A 21076-nucleotide genomic window follows, 5' to 3' on the forward strand; every position below is an offset into this window, starting at 1 on the left:
TGGAATTTGCTCATGCCATTCAAGTTTTATTGCCACTGAAGCCACTGATGCTAGATTCAGCCATGAACCTTGAGTCAAGAAGTATTTAAGCACATGTTTAAGACTTGATGGCTGTGGTGAGACTTGAGCAAATGTGTGGAGTTCAAGCATGCCCTGCTTTCTTCAAAGTGAGACTCTATGGGGGAGCCTGTTTCTGTTGGTCTTGTGACATGGGTCACTGGGGTTGCCCAGGGTGTGAGCCAGGGCTGTGTTTCACCTGCTGGTCCCATTGCACCTCCTCATTAAGTAAAAAAGAAAAATATTTCTGCATATTTCAGGATGTCATCTCAGTTGAGCTGCCCAATGCTCCCCCAACCCCAGGAGAGTTCTGGGGAGCCAGGAGCCATCTGAAGCACAGGCCAGCAGGGGCTGCTGTAGGAGTAGGAGATGGAGAAGATTTGCTGCCTCCCTTTTGGAGAAGCCCTCCTGGAGGGTCTGCTCCTGCTGCCCTCTTCCCTCGTACTACGCCCAAGCTCACTTGGGCTGAGCAGTAGCTTCCCAGCACAGAGTAGGTGTCTGTCGCTTACTCACAGCTTTGCATATTTAATATGTTCATAAATTAAATACTATGTTTCATCCTTACGACGCTAGGATTAACTTCAGAGGGCATATTTTGGCTCAATACATTTAAAAATGCTTTTTCATGTTTGTTGTTTGTGTAAAAGTGGACAGTGGCATTCATAGTGCTATTTCCAGATGCCCTTAGGTTATGGTTTTAATATCATTCATCACTCAAGAACTTGCTGATTTCCTTCAATTCTGGGATGTAATTGAGTTGGGGATGATTACTTGCATCCTTTTGATTGAATGTTGAGTTTTTTCCCTTAATTCCTATGAACTCATCATTAACTGTTTTGGCTACAGTTCTGTACTGGGTTGAGGCAATGTTACATTGTAAATCAATATATTTTCCAAAAGATTGCTGTAAATTGCCTAGATAGCATATGCATGGTTACTTTGGCTGCAATGCTGCTGCAGAGCCTGGATACTCTGCCTTTCTGGGAACTCCACAGGCAAGTCCATCATATATATAAAAAAAAAAAAAATCTTTTTGGGAAGAGCATGGTATTGCTGGTGAAATTCAGACAGAGAAATATTGTACCCTTGGTGCTCATCTGTACCTTTCATATTTTACTCTGCTGGGATTACCCTGTCTTGAGGGATTTCTTTGTTTTCTGCTTTAGATTTCCCCCTTTCTTAGCTGTAGTACAGCCGTACCATTTCAGCTTGCTAGTGCAGAAAGATGTTGTGAATTCAGTTGCTGAATGAGCCCGGCCTGACTGCAAACACTAACATTGCTAGAGAGATGCCAAAGAGTTGCAGGTGAATCTAACCTGATCTCGGCAACAGCAAAACGGTAAGATGGGTCTTGTTTAAATCTCTGGGATTAATTACGTACTGGAGTTTCCTGTTTCAACCCAAAACCCAGTTATCACATGCTTACAACTTGAGCAGGATTCATTCTGTGCATGTCAGGGTGGGTTTTCTCGGGAATGCTTAAAATCCAGGCAGAGGGAGGCGGTGGGAAGCTGGGAACGCCACATGAGACCTCTCAGCAGCCACCCTGGTGAGACTCCCCGGCAGCACTGCCTGCGGCTTGTAAATACCGGGGAAAAGGTAGGGGAAGGCTTAAAAGCGATGCTTTTCTCGATACAGCTTGGTATTTCTCTCTCCGGCAGCCTTACTTATTATTGTATTAAGAGGATAGTATGGGCAATTTTTTCCGATGTATGCTTGGCTGAACGCCCTCTGGGACGAGTGAGTGAAGGACGTGATCAGCCACTTTTTCATCTCTGCTAACAAGTCTGTGCATCTTGCAAGATCTGAATAAATGTCTTTATATGTTACAGATTTGCTTCTTGGTGGAAAATAAAATTAAAATGATCCTTTATAAATACATGCTCTGTCATGGACACCAGAATATCTTTTTGCCTTGTTAACCTCTGGGATTATTTTATTTCTCTTGCATGCTATCTTTATTTAAGAAAACAAAAAATGAGGTGGTCATTTTAAGTAATCAGTCTTGAATGCTCATGTAGGATTGTGTTGGCAGTGGTTTGGATCTTAGTGGAATATTTCAGTGTATGAAAGCTTAGGGCAGCAGTGTGTTCAGGGAAAGAGAGGAGGAAAATAGCAGCAGTTATGATTAGTACAGTACAGAAAGATTGAAACGTGGGTATTGTATGGAAGAATTTGAATTATTTTCGATGACTTTACTGACAGCTAGTGTGCTTCAGTTGTAGATCAAGCCATATATTAATCTCAACAGAAATCCGGTGTAACTGAACAAAAAAAATATTTCACCATATGCTCTAGCATTTAAATGAAACCAACAGTGGTAGTTATGATAGAGTGCTGAAGTATGGTTTTTGCTATTACTAGTTAAGGACAGAAGCAGAGGGTTTTATTTCTAGAGGAGCATGTTTATACTTTAAGCAGTATGTGAATTATACTCCAAGAAGGGATCAGTTGTATATCAATGTGGGATCAAATAACTAGTTTGACAGCAATTTGTGCTTGCTTTTTCTGTACTTGCCAATTAAGGGGTTTTTCTTTTTAGTCACTGACTATGATTAAAGGGGGAAGGTTCATTCCTATCTCAATTATTTTCTGAAAATTTCATTATTATTTTGCTGGAGTTCCTTATTTTAAAAGAATTGTTTTCTAAATGTGTGACACTATATGTACTGCAATGCAAGTGATGTGAAGTGGGCTGTTTCACACTTTATAGGAACTTAATTTCCATAGTTATATCTCAGAAAGTAAAGATGCTTTTTTTTAAAAAATCAAGAATAACCTTGAATGTTTCTATTACAATCATTATTTCTGCTGCAAACATTTTTAATGGAAGTTTTCCTTTGCTTATATTGTTATAACTATGAATAAATTGCAAACCTTCAGTGCATTTGCCATTGTTTAATGCGTAGAAGTAATCCAACCATTTGTGTTTTTTCTCATGTTGTACAAGAAATGAAAGTCCATAAACTCTTAGATTCGTGTGATTTTTTAAAGTAAATTTTAAATTAGGGTATTTCTAAGTGATATTTTTTCATCTACATATATATATGTGAAAGTTGTTGCTTCGTCCAGCTTTCTTCCTCCAAGTGTTGTTTTTTTTTTTCTCCCCAAATGTAAAACCATCAGCTCTGCTCACTTTGTTACTACTATGTCTGGGGTTCTCACATTTTAGTTTTCTGAGCTTAAGAAATCAATATTGTTTTGTACATTTTTTTATTGGTAAACAATATTCCCTATGGTAACATTTAGTTAAACACAGATTTGAAATTAACTAGAGGGAAAAAAAAATATATAAAGTGGAAAATGTGGCCAAAAGTTAAGAATGCATATGGGGAATGGAAGAAATACATAGTTTAATAGGTGGTTAGTGCCGAGTGCTCTGTAAAGATGAGAGTCTTCTCTGTGTGGATCAGTTTTGTAGCGGGGCTGACGCCTGTCACAGCGGGAGATAAGAGCTTACCTGAGGAGTGAATGTTTGCTATAGTCTCCTTGGTGTCTCTGACTTCAAAAAGTTGGAGTTGAGCAGGCTAAAAATCATCAGTGTCACGTCCTGGTGCAAGGAAATTAGCCGACCTTTGAAGTCCCATAGCAAAAATGGTCACCTAACTGTGTCTTTTAAAGTTATTTTGCTGAGCAAATCTTAAACAAAACCAAACAAAAAAATCCCTAACACCAAACATACACACAGAGTTGTTAACATTTTCCCCCTCACACCGTAAGCCTGGGTGGGCTATTTAAAAAGCGGAGCTCCAAGCAGGGACTCTGCCTCAGGCAGGTGGTTCTTGTTTCTCCCAGATACCCCCAGACAAGAAGATGGATAGTACCAGTGAAAGTGCCTGAGATTAGGCCCCACTCAGCACCAGTGTGCCCAGCTGATGCCAAGGGGTGGCTGGCTGGGCACTGGGAGAGCGGGTCACACAGCTCCCTTGGGCTCCAGCTGCCTGAGGTAGCAGACGATGTCCCTTAGGGGAAATCCCGTCATGGTGCTGGCTGCCACCAAGCTTTTACCTCACACCAGTTTGGACGTGCTGTCCTGGCCTGACCTGCGTGGTCAGTAGGGACTTGCTGGGCTGAGAGCTTGTGGAAATGCTTGGCCTGGGTCAGCTGAGGCTTCAGGCTGTCGGCTTTGGTGACTTCTCTATCCGCGTGAGAGTAGATGTGCCCCTGGAAGCTCACAGGAGCTGCCAAGCAGATCCAGACAGCTTTGTTGGACTTATTTCCCTTTCAAGTCCTGGCAAAATATTCAGGTGTCAGGTGGTGCTGTGCGTGGTTTGTAAATTAAATTTTGTAATACTAGTGTTAAAATTTTCCTAAATATTTCAGGTACTGATGTAATGATTACTACAGCTTACAAACCATGCTGAAATGAAGGAGAGTATCCTGGCAAATATTAATTGAAACAACAGAGAGACCGTGAAATACTGGTACTCCAAAGCCTACTTCTGAACTAAAGAAAAATGTAGTTAGTGTTCTTAAATCAGAAAGAGCAGGTTAAATATTGTTTTCTGAGTTTGTATTCCCTTAGGTAGGTCCAGATTGGCTTCCAACATCTTTGGTTAGGTTCGTCTTTTGATACCCTGGCAGGAAGGTACGTGAATGGAAACTTGGTTAGTTAAGGAACAGACTCTTAAGGACTTTATTTTCTTAAGTCCTACTATCATAACACTAACATTAGGACAACTTATGCAAGCAGCAGCTCCATGAGTCATGAAGTGCTTCTTCTATGTACATGATGACTTCTGGGTTTTGGTATAGTTTGGTAAATATTTTTCTGTGACTACTTTTTCCCTTTGAGATAAGTTTATTGTATATTGTCAGAATTATTGATTATATACATCTCTTTCATGTGTGGCATATTTTTCACTGATACCTTTTGTTCCACTCCCTACTGCAAGCATAGATATAATTCTGGATTTAGCATAGTGCTAAATGTTGAATTCAGGGGGGTGATTTTGTGTTACAAGATTTTTGAATCAACAACATAAACAGATCATTTTGCCTCTGTAAAAATAACTTTCAGGCTTTTCCCTCTGCTGCTGGTGAACTGAAGTAGTATTGTGATCTTGCTCTTTTGTTTGTCATATTCCTGGGTGGATGCTCTTTCTCTAAAGTTCTGGTCTCAGTTCTGGACTGGCTCAAAGATGATGCAGAAGCTGGAAGTTTTATCTGTTAATTGTCTTATTCTATGATGGTGCACTAGTCAGAAATGGTGTGAAAAGTGTGGATGAAGATTTTTGTTTTGTTTTACAAAAATTTTTAGAATTTGGGTAGGTTAATGCTACAGCAGAACTTGCTATCTCATCCTGCAGACTAGGAGATCTATTGCAGCTTCTGATTGAAAAAGATTTATGATAAACTTCAGCTAGACATTATATAAATGTAATCTCAGCTCGTAACAAACGTCATATCAGCAAGCTTTTGACCCAGTCTTTATGATTTCATCCTGGAAATTTTCTAAGATTCATGTTAGTTGTATTTTAGTTTTGCCACGTAGGATGTTTCTAATTTAATATTAAGTCGTATACAAGTTACCTGAACCAATGTTGCCGAGTAAGCAGTGAGGGGATAAAAACACTAGACAAAAGCATAATACCTGTTAAGATATGGTGAAAGCTCAGCTTCATTTAGTTCATTTCTGATGCTTTTCAGTCTATAGGCTTAGAACATTTGCATACATTCTCTCCCAGTTTATGAAATGTTTGTGTAAGTGCAAAGAAAATGTATTTAAACTTGTAGAGAATATGTGTAAATTACGCTTGCCCAGACTTCCCTGTAATTAATGGATATTTTAATGAACAAATGGGTTTTGTTGATAAATATTGGCTATACAAATGTTATTTTAATGTCATGCAGAGGAGTTGTCTTGGAAAGTTCTAGAGCTTAATGATGGGAGTGGTTGGTTTTGCTGCTGCCTGGGAAAGCAGTGGAGCCACCACCAGTAACTTTCAAATTAGCGAGAAATTCCCCATATTTGGCAAAGTAGTCCAGATGCATAAAATTATGCAATTATAAAATGTGATTATACTGTTGGTAGTCAGCCGTGAATGAAAAGTCACGCAAAATACTCGCAGTCAGTTTCAATTTTGTGAAATATTTTTACGAGAAGCTCAATGTGCCGTGAGGCTCAAGGACTTCTCACTGATGTTCTGACTTTAACAATAGATGTGATTTTTGACCCATTTGATTCCTGGGATTTGTTGTTCACTGAAAGTTATTCAAGATGAACTCACAGCTTTGGAGGTGCAGATTGCCACCAACTACAGAAGTCTTGGCTGTTTTGTGCTGTTATAGCTTTTTCTTTGGAGTTGATCTGAGCACAGTCATAACTCTACTGCAGCACATGTTTTTGCTTGAACACATCAAAGCAGCAGCAGTGGTTTTCACTTCTCGGTTGAAATGCCTAGGTTTTTTTTAAAATTGAGTATTATCTTTATGCTGTTCAAAGAATTCTTCTTATAAAATTACAGTCGTTCTCCTTATGATGAGCTCTTCTCACTACCAATTTGAAACCTCTCCATCTTAAGTTTTACACCTCTTTGCAAGAAAAGATATATTGGAGTGTTCTTCACATTCTGAATAACTTCGGATGCTATAATCTTCATTACAACCCCCTGACAAAATTCTGAATTGTGGGACATGATATGTCTGCAGGGGTTCTGCTATTTTTTTCCAGCATGACACACTATGTACTTAGAGGCAAGTTCCATGGTGCTTTCTTCCACCTTTTTGCTTTGAAAGTTATTGTGCTACTGCAAGTCTGACAAACCTGCAGTAGCTGGTAGAAAATTTCTTTAAGACTTTTCATTCAAGTTTTGTAGAATTCTGTAAGCAGGTCATTTATTTGAGGAGAAAAAAAAAGGAAAAGGAAAAAGAAAAAGAACAAGTTAAAAGAAGAAATCAGGTGTATATGAGATTGAAACACAAATGAAGACTCTCTTCATTTAATTGTTTATGAAGCTGGACTTGTCATCCTCACCTAAACTCTCAAACTTCATGAAAGAAAACAATGGCAGAAAGGTGGGTGGCTGTTATTAAGATTTCTGGGAAACCAAGTTGTAATATAGGTTATTCAAATCTCTGAAGAGTACTTGCACAAGAGAATAATAACGAAGTTGAAGCTCCTTTTCTGTCTGTACCTTTTTACCGTGCTGATTTGATAGAAGTTACCTTGTCAAATTCAGTGGTTTGGAAGATAATATGTAAGAGAGCAGATCTAGAACGGCTCAGAGAGCTTGTCTTTCCTTGTGACATTGATCTGCCTTGGAAGCTGCATTTCTCAAACTGTAGGGTTGTTGACCTCAGAGACGAAGCATCTAAAAGCAGAAGAGATTTCTTTCTCGGTAGTTGAATGAAACTTTGAAATGCATTAGCAGAATAAAATAAAGAACTCTCATTACCTAGTTTTTATTCTAGCTTTTGCTAAAGATAGTAAAAAAGGAGCCTTGGAAGAGAAGGAAGGAAAAAAGAACAAATGCAGAGAAAAGGGAAGGGAATGAAGTAATTTTTTGTTTTGTTTTGTTTTAATGAAGGAATTGGCCTGAATGAAGGAAGAAGAGCCAAACTAGTTTACCATTCTAGACTTGAATTATTTCTTGGGAAGCCCTTTTTAATAGCCTGCTGAAGAGAATGTGAGACACCCATTGATTTGTAAAGGATGATACAGCATGCTGCTTCAGTGCAATGAAGGTGGTTGTCATACCTGAAAGAAAATGGTTGTAAGACTTTTCCACCTGAAAATGCATGTGTTTTGCAAAGACAATTGTGTAACCCATCCCGTTACTTTTTTCTTTTTATAAGAAAAGTGCTTTTCAGCATATATATGAAGGTCAGTCTTGAGTTGTTAAACTATCTTTGTCTGACTTTTCAGTCTGAAAAACACTCTCTGGTTCATTATAATTATAAATTAAGTTTTTATCTCATCATATCTCGTTACTTTCATCTGACTTCAGGCTCACCAAATAGAATTTAGCTGACTTCTTAGTTGAGGAGTTGGGCTTTAGTCTTATACTATCAGTTGCATGACCAGATCTGACCAATAGCAGTATTTTTGTTGTAGTCCCTGCTTGTCGGAGAACAACTATTGTTCTTATTTTGCAACAGAAGTACTTGATGGTGCCTGTGAAAGAATCAAGAGACTTGCTAGGATAGGCAAAGAAGCCTAAAGGAATGAGGTAGAACCTATTTTCAAGTAATGGAATTGTTTACCATTTATTTTCTCAAAAAACCTTACCAACACTGCCCCAGAATTTAGCAAGAATAGGCATTTTGCTGTCAAGTCTCTCAAGATTTCTCACACTTGAATGTGGCAGTGGGAAGACTTACTGCATTTATGGATACGCCTTTGATAAATTCATGATTGAGGGGAGTGTTGGAGGATAGAATAAAATTATAAACCTGTAAACTCAGAAAGACTTAATATTAATGTTCGTACAGAACTACTAATAATGTGCTTATGGAAAGAAAACTGTATGAACTTGCACTAGTGCATGCAGCCATCTGTTGGAGCAGGAGGCTGATATGGGAAAGGGATTGAAAATATTTTTTTAATCTTTATTTTTAAATGCTGTTCATATGGTTACAGAGGAGGATAGACAACAGATACAAATGGGTAACTAAGTAAAAGAGTATAGAAACCACCTGTCACAATTTCATGGGAGAGTGTTTATGCACAGACACTTTCTCCACCACTTTGCTGGTTACCAAGGAGTCGCTGGCTGGTGCCTGGTGCTGGAAGCCGCCTCTCCCACACCAACACCTCTGCTGGTCCGCTCCTCTGCCCTCCTGTTTGGTTCACTGAAGGAATGACCCACCTGCTTTGGGATGCAGTAACTCTTGAACCAGGTTAATGGAAGCAGTAGCCCGGTTTGAACTGCAGGAATACCTTGAATGCCCTATTACATGCCGCTTACTTTGAGGGAAACCTGAGCATCATACAAGTAAAAGGAAGAATTTATTTGCCAGGCTTTATTAGCTAACACAGTTATTGTATTTTGAGGCATAAGTACAGAAATAGAGCAAAATGCCCCTTTAGATCAGCTCCGTTGAGTTTCTGTCTCTTTTCATGTATGTTACAGGCTGTCAGGACTTCTGCAAGACCTTTAGCTGAGACCCTGTCCTTAGGTGACTCCTCCTGATGACTGTTATCACAGAACAGGGTTTTACTTTGAGGACATATGTGGGCTTTTATCGACCTAAAATCTAATCCAGGTTCTCTTCAAAATCAGACCTTTTTTCCTGCAAGGAGAGGAACACCTACTTTAATGAACTGAAAACTCACTTTTCTGAAGTTAGGCTGTGCTATGAACAGAGAAAACAAAAAAATTTAGAAATGCTCAGCTCCACCTTCCCATGTTCAAGGGATATACAATCATGTGCAGTAATTCCTAACTCCAGGATTGTGGTTGATTCAGTAATTATTCTAACACTTATCTGTTAATTTAGCAGAATAAATATGCGACATATTTGCAAGTCTGGCAGGGGTGGAGTGGTGGTGAGAAGAAAGAGTTGTGTGAGCACTGCCCATAATAACTTCCAGTATAAAACTTTATTTTTCCTTGAATGAGGTGTTTGAACTTTTCAGATTTGTATGATCCTGGGATTCCTACTCCAGGTCTGATCAGTTGGCCTTTCTGTGAGAGTGACTTGTTTCTCACTTGACAATTCAGCAGACATTTAATCTGCTCATTGAACTCAGTGTTTCAGACAAACACAGAGAATTAATGTCAGAGCTTCCAGTTCAAAAATTCCTCCATCTGGCACTTCAGTGACCTTTTTATATTTGCCTTCTTCCATATGACATAGACAGTTGGTTTAACATCAGCTTCAACTTCAGAAATAAACCAGCCATTTTTGGAGAGTGCCTTTGAAATGATCTGTGGGAGATGTATGATAAGTATGTGGTAGGTACAGCAAAGAGCACACCATATCCCCAGATACCACTTTCAGTCTCTGAGCTCTGTTTTCGGTTGCATTTGTTAGTTCGTAGCTAGCATTTCTGGCAATCTCTGTGTTAAAATAAAGCTGAACAAATAATACCCAAGAATACCAATTATAGTTCTGGGGCACAGTTGAGCAAGTTACCCCTGGAGGTCACCAGGGAGAACTGACAGATCATCAGGACAGGAAAATAACTGCCTATTTTACAATAATGTTCTTCCTCACATCTTCTGTCCTTCCTTGTGTGACTGTTACTCTATTTCTTGTCCTTTGTTTCTTCTCCTTTATTTTTCTATCTTACTTAAGCTCTTCTGCGGCTCTTTTAGCTGTGCCCATCAAATGTTCAAACCAAAGTACTGGTGCTGGTGGTTACAGGGAAGGGTGAGTGTTGAAGGACGTCTTTCACATTTGGGCCTGATTGCACTGGTAGTTCTGGTATGAACTCACTGGTCATGTCGTGCAGCATTACATGCTCTACTTCCCCTTTCACAAGTGTATTCACTCCCTTATCTCATGACTCATTCTTCCTTGATCTTTTCCTTCATTGTAGCTTTCTCACCAACTGAACCCTCTTCTTGACCTGTTTGTGTTTCTGCTTGTGGACAGAGCAATATTTGCTGACCCTCTCTTCTCAGGAGAGTGCTACCAGCTGGGCCAAGAAGAAGTGGACAAGACCTGTGGTTATAAAAAGAAAGAGCTGCTTCACTGCTTTGTTCTCCAAAAAGAATCATTCTCCAGGCAGTCGCATTTTTATTTTGAACAAAGCTGCTTGTAATACTCCAGAACATTCCCAAATTGTGTTTTATAAGTAGCAAATGTCAAATTCCAGTGCTGCCAGAATCTGCAGATGACTTGTATAGTTCTCAATTGCCATGGTACCAAGGCACGATAGAAAATAACATGCTTATGAAAGATAATGAAAACTCATATCCAGATAGGATTTTTTCAGTGAAAATGAATGCTGGCCTTATGCTTTCAGCAATTCAGCTGTTGGGTTAGTAGTCACTTGGCTATTTATGATTTTTTCTTTGTACATCTGTCAGCTAAATGCAAGTGCTAAGTCCTATTCTCTGTAATAATGAGTTTGCTGTGCTACCTTCCAGAGGGCTTTGGCTCTACAAATTATAATCTATATCTTCATAACATTTCACTTTAAAAAAACCTAAGTGCTTTACAAAATTACTTAGTGCTCCCGGTTTCTTCTTGTGATAGGGGCAAGATCATTATTACAAACAGAAAGATGGGATTGTGGAGAGGTTAAGTGGTTTCCTTGCCTCAGGTCACTCAGTAATTTATTTATTTTTGTTTGGTGGGTACTAGATCTTGGATTTCCCTATGTCGGATCCTTTCATACTGCTTCTCTTGGAATGGCACAACTGGGGGACGTTCAGATATTTTGTTCTAATTTTTCAACAAGAATATTGGATGTTTGTTATGGTATTTACCCAACCAACCACTTTTTCCCATGATGTACACAGTGGCAATGACCAATAGTGAATAGTAGATGGATGGCAATTTTTTAGTATTTTATGTAAGCCCATAGGTACTGGATGACTAAAGTAAACATTTGTAGGATGTTAAATGTAGGAATTAAAGAATTGATATAATGCATCTCCCTAAAAGTTGTAATGAGCTTCACAGTAGTATGTCTGTACACTATATAAACATTTTTAGGTTTTTTTCTTCTGTGTGGTAGGATGTCTGGTCTGTCATACCAAAGTAGATTCTTCTTTGTTATTGAAGATATCTTTATACATATGAGTAAATTCCACTGATATGGGACAACTTGTCTTTTACTAGGTACCCTAACAGATGATTAATTCAGGGGACAATCATGACTGGTTTTAAAATTCATGAACTCTAAGGACTATAAATTACTGACATGTTTTAACTGATCACTCTCACTCTTTAAATGCTATGTTACTTTAAACAGTAGATGAATTAATCCAGCAACCTTTAAGTCTAAGAATCCTGTTTGTTTGGAACCACTTAATTTTGCTGACAGTGATGAAGTGAAAAAAATGTTGCGTTGAAACCGTATCACAATAACTAAATCTGATTTTTTTTTTTTTTTTACATTAATCCCAAATGCAGATTAAGGAGTTTTACTTGAAGTGATATAAGGTAATTCAAACAGACATCTTTATTTAGAAATGGTTCCATTGGTGTTTATGCTGATTTTTCTTTATTTAATGGGGCTGATTACAGAAATTAGGCATGGAGCAAAACCACACTTCTTGTGGTTTTGGTCTTTTACCTTCAGCTGTAGTCTTTATTTGGCTATTTGCAGACATTATGTCTTGAGCTGTGATAAGTACTGTGAAGTTAGGATGGGGGCAGAAGGAAACTGTAGCCCAGTGATCCTTACTGATAGAATGATGACTATGCTCGTTTATCCTAGAGAAGCCTCGGGATCTTCTCAAACTGATTGTGAGACCAAATGGGAGAGAGGGGAAAAAAGACTGTCAAAGCTGTTTTCTTGTCTGTCTGTCTTCTGATTCTGATCAGCAACTAAGTTACAAAGTGTAAACTATGCTATGCTTTTGTGTGATTTTAAGATTTGGATTTTTGAAGTGCCCTTTCTTTAATGTTCTGGGTGTGTGGTAATTGCTTTTTTTACTTTCTAATAAATAAAACCACAGAGAAACACTAAAATAACTTTTAATACCCAATTATACTAACAATTGTGGGGCTATTTTTTATTTTGCTTTACATTTCTAGAATCTGTGATAGCACAAGGAATATTGGAATTGACATGAATATTCTGATTTTCTAAGTAAATTGTCCCTTTGCTATTTCTTTCAAAAGTAGAGAAGAACTCTTCAGGCAACTACAGTGACTATGCTGTAGGTTTTAAGCGACAAAATTACTTCTGTCTCATCATCTTTCTTTTAGTCTTACCTTTTTAGTTGAGACTGAGTAAATAATTGTGGACAAATTTAAAAAGTGGGTTTATTTCAGTCACCGGGGTGTGAAGAATGTGCGAGATACCAGTGGTTGCCCTGGTGACTACTTGGTATATTGGCATAACTGTTTAGCAGCAGAGCATGGAACAACTTGGGGAAAGACAACTGTGTATTTAACATTAATGACGCTTATGTAAGAAATGTAGCGGGCAGGATTTTCATGGACAGGTGCTTCTCTTGGATCACCCCTGGGCTCACAGACATCTTTTCTTGAAGGCTGGGGTCAGGAACTCTCAACTACTAATACAGTTACCTCGAGGGGTAGGAATGCTATTTTCAGTTTATACCCTTTCCCACAAAGACACCAAGTCCCTGGACAGTTTCCAAGTGCTACTTTGGAAGTGTTTTTCCAAACAGTAACTTCAAATACAAAAAATGAGTTTCAGTAGGACGTCTCTGTTCTCTGTGGATAAGAGCAAGATTCTTTCCAAAGGCACATTGAGTATTGGAGCCTAGTTTAGGTTTTCCAGGACTTTCATCTCAGAACCAGAGCAGACACTTGGGGGATGAATGTCCTACATGTGAAGTTCTCTGGTGTGAATACTGTCCATACCATTGCCATTGCTTTGTTTTACCTTTTTTCCATGTAGGAAATATATATATATATATATACACACACATAAATTTATCATCTACCCCTTGTTCCTGCTCCTCTGTTGCCGTTTTTGCCAACATCTGTTTTTCAGCCTGCTTCTCCAAGGTACCACTGTTGGGATTCCTGCCAGGCAGGACCGTAGGTGGCACAAAGCAGCTGTACCCTCAAGTTTCATGTCTGGGGCCACTGAATGTGACCGAAGTCAGAGGTGGTGAATCGGTTAGTGAGTTCCTCGAGCCTTTACTATCTGATATAAGGTTTTAAAAGATGGTAATGTCTGCTTGAACAATCCTTACATGAGACAGTTTTTTAGCGTATTACCTGTTCCACTTGTAATAATCTATAGTTGTTAAATGTGTTGACTGGCCTATTCTAAAATCTTGTTTCCTGTAAAGAAGAGAGAAAGCATAAATGAAGATCCAATTCCTCTGCTGCCCATAGCTGTGAGATTTGCTGGCAGAAACACCTCTTCTGAAAGTGGTAACTGTGATTTCATTGCACCACTTTTAAAAGCCGAATAGTTTCTGAAATAGTTAATACTTCTGAAAGTTACGCTTTGAATGTGGTTTGTGGTGGGAGAAGTATTAATACCAAATCATGGCAGTAATTCCAGAAGGGCAAATAATCACTTAAAGCGTTGACAAACTTTAGTGTTTACTTGTATGATAACTTTCGTTAAAGAAACAATAATTAAAACTATTTAAGGGCTTATGCTGTTTGATAGACAGAAATTTCTTTAAACGTATATCGCATTCATACCGAAAAGTTCTTGCCTCTTCTTTCTCTTGATTGCATTTTATAAAACATAATTGTCATCTTGTGTATGACAAACCAATATATCACCTGTATTGTCTCTACATACATTTGAGATAAGTACTTTTACGTAAAAGTTAAGGTGCCATTCATCACATGTTCATGTAGCATCAGTTTTGGGCTGTGGTGGCATTTACAGCATCTCAATGAGTGTCTGGGCAATAGAGCAAGGGCAAGGCTCTTACACATGGGTTTGGTTTTTTTTTTTTGATAACTGTAGCTAATGCAGATATTCAACAAAATCGTGCAGTTTTGAGGCTCCACTGGCAAGAGATAATTTCCACTACTTTCTGAATTGTCATCTTCATTGGAGTACACAAGGGCAGTTCTGTGTCTAGGGTTAGTAAAACAATAGTCCGCACTCTGAAGAACCTGTGTCTTATGCAGATAAAACAGATGAAATGGGGTAAAAAGAAAGGTCCTGTCTTACAGATAGCAAAATGGATGCTGAGGGAAATTCTGACTAGCCCAGAGAATCACATGGGCTCATCTAAAAGGGGCTGAAAATAAACCTCTGTCCTTTGTGACAAATACTGTGCTTTAACTGGAAAAGGTTCCTTACTCTCTTATGCAAAAAGAAAGCTGTAAATAAGAGGCTAGGTTAGGCTTCTCCTGACTACCAGCAAGGAATTGCCAGGTGGTAGACCGCAGTTTACTGGTCTAAGAGCTTCTGGTGCTAAGTATTTCTATATATTGTTTGAGACACTGAAATTTATAAGAATCACTTGTTATGCAGTACGAGAGAAAAATGATACTTCAAAGGCTGAATTAGTGTAATAGAAAAATTCAAACCTGTACTGTTCCCAAAATGTGATCTGGTCATGCTGGTGAGATCTGACATAATTTGTATGTGCAGGAAAATCTCCAAAATATGTTATGCATCAGTCTTGCTGAGTACACTGTTGCTTTTTTGCGTGATGAGTCACTATGAAGTCCTGCCATTAGCTGGAGCACAGGAGTGGCAGGTCAGGGCACCCACGGCCCGGGGCAAAGCAAGGCTATGGGGGTAGCTGAGCTCTTGCCGATGGAGGGAAACCTGAAATTACCTGTGTAATTTTGAAGTTACAACCAGTGGTCATTACTGACATTTTAGACCTGCTCCTTTCAGAGTTCACCGAGCAGAATTTGAGTGCCAAGTTGGACTCGGCCAATCAATGGCAGAAAAACAACCGCTTAAATATTGTTTCTCTTCAGAGTTTTATAGGCAGGGTAGATGAATTGGAAGGGTGTATCCTTCAACAACAGCGTAAGCTCAGCTCTGCTGGCTTCACAGTGCACTGAGGTCAGCGGTCGCTCGGAGAGAATGTTTTATTACTGTGAGGGAACTATCGATGTAGGTGAGAGGGAAGTGATGAACGACAGCTTGTGCCAGCATGGGCAGAAGCGCTGCGGTTGCAGAGTGGCCAGAGGAGTGTGGGGAGTCCCCTGCTTTTGTGCTTCGCTGCAGTCTTCAGTCTTTTCCACTGGTGCCACTGGTGTTCAGCCTGTGCCTCCACCGGGGTGTTTGACTTCTGAGCTGGGGGCTGGTTGATATACGGCTTGGTTTTAGTCTTTGCAAGGTTGAAGCTGGCTATTAGAAGATGATCGTGGGGATTTTTACCCTACTCCAGATTTGGTCAAGTGATCTGAAGATGAAGTAGTCTCCCTTCAATATCTCATTCTGAACTGTTACTGCTTCCAGTAGCGATGATCAATAGGAACAGATGGCTTGCCTTTTTTTCGTTTTTAATGTAATGCTTTCTTAGCCCACATTACAGCTAGGCATGGAGATTTTTCCAGTGGAAAAAGAAAGTAGAAGCAGTACTCATGGAAGCATTATCTATAGTATGTTTGTAGCTGTGGATTCCAAACATTTTAAGCGGTCACAGGTGGCCTTTGGTAATTTGAAAGGAAAACAAATACAGCTTTTAAACTTTTTGTCCCTGCCTCCTGCCCTTGTTTTCTAGATCATAGGATTTCATAGGCTGAGAAACACTGATTTATTTGCAACCGTGTTGATTAAGCAAAATGAAAGCACTGCCATTTGAATAGTAACTTCAGTTTACATTATTTTAAAACATCTTTGTTGGTAGCAAGGATAGCAAGAACACGGATCTGGAGAGGACAGTGGGAAGTATGTGGGTGCATGTCTGTGCATGTAAGTTGTTTTAAGGAAAAGAAGCCAATTAGTTCTACAAGAAAGCTAATTAAATATGCTTTGTGCAGCAGCTTTTTATCTTTTCTCTCTGAAGTAATATATCTTTTCTCTCTGAAGTAATAGACCAAATTACATAATTGCCTTAATTTTGGCCTGAGACAGAATTATCATTTATTATGAAGGGGGGTTATTCCTTTTCTCAGTTAAACCTTGGTTAAGTTTTAGTCTAGAGAAACCACTTTAATGAGAAGAAATGTGAACCTTTGTAAAGCCTGGTTTGTAATGCTAGTAGTGTCCTTCATTAGAATTGACCTGGTGCATGATTGTTTGCCCAGATGGCACTGTGCAGGAAGTGTACTTTACATTTTTAATGTACAAAAGAAATCTTTGATCTACTGTTACAGTGAATCATCAAAACCACAAAATATCGAAAACACAAGGTATAGCCACCTGGTATTTCTATGAACAATTGAAATCATTTGGCTTTCAAGGCATAGAATTCCTCAAGGGAAATGGCAAAGAATAATTTATTGGAGAAGTTTGTATTGGAGATACTTTGGGTTATGGGTAATGGTAAATATTTCTTTTTTTCATGTTAATTATGTCATGACAGCAAGTTTTCAAAAATGGTTAGGTTGTAAGTGCTTGAATGGAACATTAGACTTTTCAAATTGTCTGTATGTGAACAGTATGGTTGACAGCAAATTAACACCATCTATCCTTAAATACTGGCAAATATCTTGGAAAAGGTATATTGTAGATACTTTTGATTTGCCTTATGATTTAAGGAACCTCTTGGGTCTGCTTGTATCACACTTCGTAGCTTTTCCCTGTTGCCTAAAAGCTAAAATTATTTCTTTTCTTCCCAAGTAAAAGTTGTCTCTTATGGGTGACAACAGAAGCTGAGGCCCCAAATACAACCCCCCACCAACTGTGTGATTTTAAAAAAGGTCTTATATGTTGAAGTGTATTAAATTTAAAACCATAAATGTACATGATGGAGTATCTAAACTTGCTGTTCTGCTCGTTTAGTTCTTTTGAACTAGCAATAGCATATTTTGGTAGCTCAAGCAGCAAGTTGCAGTCTTCGGGGCTGGCAGAGTCATACTTCACAGTAACAAAGAATTGAACTTTTCCACTTTAGTGTGCCATTAAGCTGCAGTCTCACGTTTCACAGCCTGGGATTTGATTTACTGATTTGATTTCCTGAGACATATGGTGATAATAATAATAATAATAACAACACTGTATAAGCATAACTTAAAAATACAATAATATATTGGTATTAGATCTTTGGCAGACCAGCATCGAAATGCACACACAAACTACCATCATTTATTTAAGCTAAGACTCATCCAATTATAAACAAATGGAAGTCAATACTGCTTGTGGATATCGGTGGCTAGATTGAAAAAAAGTGGTGAAGTGGTATTGTTGACAAGAATGCGTTGTATAAGAAAACACCAATGTGTGAATTTTATCTATGTTGCTCTTTTGCCTTTTTCAGGATCTTTTAGTACAGTATACAAAGATAGGGTTTTTATTGTTATGTGGTGTGTTTCCCCTATGTAAAGTGCATGCCTATGTAAAATGCATGTGGTGTTTGCAATTTTAATGTAGAAATAGAAAATAAATGCCTATAAGGTCCAATGCCTTTTTTGATGCTGGCTGATATATGGATAGACACAGACTTTAGGCCTGTTATAGTCAATGAATGCTGTTTCTTTTCCTTTCAGATATGTGTCACAAAGATGTCTACACGGAACTGCCAGGGGATGGATTCAGTGATCAAACCTCTGGATACAATTCCCGAGGATAAAAAAGTCCGGGTTCAGAGGACGCAGAGTAGTTTTGATCCATTTGAGAAACCAGCTAATCAAGTCAAGAGGGTTCATTCAGAGAACAACGCTTGCATTAACTTCAAAACTTCATCTGCAGGGAAGGAATCACCTAAAGTCAGGCGGCACTCCAGCCCCAGCTCTGTAAGTGCACAGTCCTGACACCTGCACGTGAACCAAATGGTGGAATTAATAACACCAGAGAAAGGTTTTCTTTCTTAAGAAGGAATTGATTCCTTGGAAACAAACCAAAATCTCGTGGCTGCTATTTAAGATGTTTCGCATAAATATTTGTAGTGTTATGTATGAAATAGAATATAAAAACAGAACTTGAAAAAGAATATATTTTGAAATTCCTCTCAGATATTATCTAGGGTGTCTTATGGGATTTCCAGGTCTTTCCCCTCCTGATCCTGATATGGCATTAGAGCTGCTATAATGTTTATTTTGCAGATTTTGCAGAGAGTTGCTTATTTGTGAAGAGGAATTATTTCCCATGAAGTTTAGGATTTTTAGATTTAGGTTTTAGAGGAACAGATCAGATTTGACAGAGTTTGTTTATATATGAAAACTCTGTCTTTAAAAACAAGTAGTAAAACTAACATTTATTTCCATGTCAGAAACGGTGTGTGTGTATAAAAGAGAGAAGAGAGAAAAACAACTGAGAAGGGTTTGACAGTACGTCGTCATTGTTGTTTTATTCTCAAGTATTTTGAAAGAAACTAGATAAATAAAATGTCATACCTTTCATGAATAATGCCCAGAACAGATTTCCCCCAAAGACTTTCAAAATTATTGAAAAACTATTTCTGTTATGCTTTGGCAAGAAAAATCCGTAATAAATGTGACCTTTGAGTTGAAGACTATAGATCTAAGCAGAATGGATGTAACACTTTGAATCTTAGTTGGCATGAAATAATTTAAAAGATTGATTGCCTTTTTTATTTTCTTTCTTTTTTTTGTTTTGCTTTATCTTCTGGACATCTTCTGTCCTCCCTACAGAATTTTGACTCAATCCTGTCAAGCTTCTAAGAAAAAATGACAGAAATTCATTTTCTATAGATGAGCTTTGTTTAACCCATGTGAATTTAATGGATAAGATGTCGTGCCTCCAGGGGACTGTCCTTTTTAGAAAAGGTTACATTTTAAAGTGTAACCACCCATAGCAAAAAGAAATTTGCTTTCTCATCATTGCCTGGCATTATATAGCTGCTGCCAAAGACGTCTCCAGTGTGTTCCAGATAAGCCCGTAACAAGGAGTTCTTACCATAAAACTTTTACAGTTGTTAAGGATGGATGGAGCAGTTTGCACCATGTTTATTTGTGTGTGATGCCTGATTATCGAAATTGCTTTTTTTTTGAAAGTCCTTCCTTAAGTTTTTTGCTGTATTAACTCACTCCCTATCATTGCTCTTTTTATCTTGTTCCTCCTCGAAACTATTACTCATTTCTATTAATGCTTTATGTACTTCTTTTGTGTTAAAACTGAAGTTTTTTAATTTGCTTTATTTCCTGAATTTTGAAGCAGGCTTTTTTTGAAACTGTGATATTGGCATCTTGTTCTTTTCCAGAGACCTAGTACTCTACTGGTCTGTGCAATCTCTTGTAATCCCGGTATTTTCTCATGTAGACTTAATGCTTCCCCTACCAGTATGCTGTTGGTTAGAGCCTGAGCTGTTATATATACAAACATACACTTTTACTAATGTTGTCCTATGCTGACTCACACAGACTTGCTAGAGTTGTCTCATGTGCTAAACTAGATGAATAGGAATTTCCTGAAACACAATTTTAATTTCTTAACTTCCCATAATTCTCCCTGATTTTTATAGCTCTGTTCAGTGAACTCACTTCTTCATTCTGCTTGGAGGCATTGTTAGTTTTTGACTCTTCCCCACAAAGAGTCCTCTGAAGAGCATCTGGCAAGGAATAACTTGTGATTATTACATATGTTCATGTCAATGAATGAGGAAGAGCAGAACTTGCCAGCAAAAGCTGGTGTTAGCCCTCTGCTGATTGCAGGTCACTCCTGGTCCTGCCTGGACCTAAGTTCAGATGTCCAAGGCAGAGAAATTGTCAAGCTGTTCCCTTCCCCCAGAGCCCGAATACGTTGCCTCAGGCAGGACGTATTCTCGTGCACTGAGCATATGCCTGTGTGGTTAGTTGCAGGAATTTGTCATTCTCTGGTTTTGAATTACACTTCAATTGACAAAGGGTTTTGAGTTTCATTTTTTTCTAGTCCTGATGTTGTGTAGCAGATGCCTTTGCTTCTTCCTCTTCTGATGATTATTCTTCTTCCATGTCAGAGGACTGCTAGATATTCTCCCTTATTGAGCTATAACTTGATTCTCTGGAAATTCTTCTGCTATATACATGATACCAGTCTAAATGGGCATTTCAGTTTCTGTAAATGTTCTTGAGCATGCTATGCCCTCTGTGTTGTACTGGCTGCAGATGTGTAGTTGTGTTTCAGTTTTGGCTCTGCTTTCTATAACCTTTTCTTTTTTTAAAGCTACTCTAATAGAAGTACACTACCTTCAGTTTGCACTTTCTACGCTTGATTACTAGAGGAACTGAATTAGAAGTAGGCTTCTGTCTAGTCTCTTCCCTTTCATTGTTTAAAGTCCTCTGTAGCTATCAGGTAGGGAAGTGATGTCTTACAAAAGGTATGTGGATGAGGCTTGCAGTTTCCATATCATTACTTCTGCTCAGGTAAAAGTCCGTTATCTATCTC

The 21076-nt window shown here is 38.5% G+C and overlaps 1 protein-coding gene across 2 annotated transcripts in view; it reads left to right on the forward strand.

Moving 5' to 3' along the window:
• Window positions 1-21076, forward strand: part of CDK14 (cyclin dependent kinase 14) — a 324587-nt gene that overhangs the window by 66359 nt on the left and 237152 nt on the right. For both annotated transcript variants that reach the window (XM_065629053.1, XM_065629055.1), the window contains one exon: window positions 18241-18486. In XM_065629053.1, the coding sequence (XP_065485125.1) occupies window positions 18241-18486 (246 nt within the window). The remainder of the gene's footprint in view (window positions 1-18240; window positions 18487-21076) is intronic.

Source organism: Caloenas nicobarica, chromosome 2 (assembly GCF_036013445.1).
Source record: "Caloenas nicobarica isolate bCalNic1 chromosome 2, bCalNic1.hap1, whole genome shotgun sequence".
Taxonomy (NCBI): Eukaryota; Metazoa; Chordata; class Aves; order Columbiformes; family Columbidae; genus Caloenas; species Caloenas nicobarica.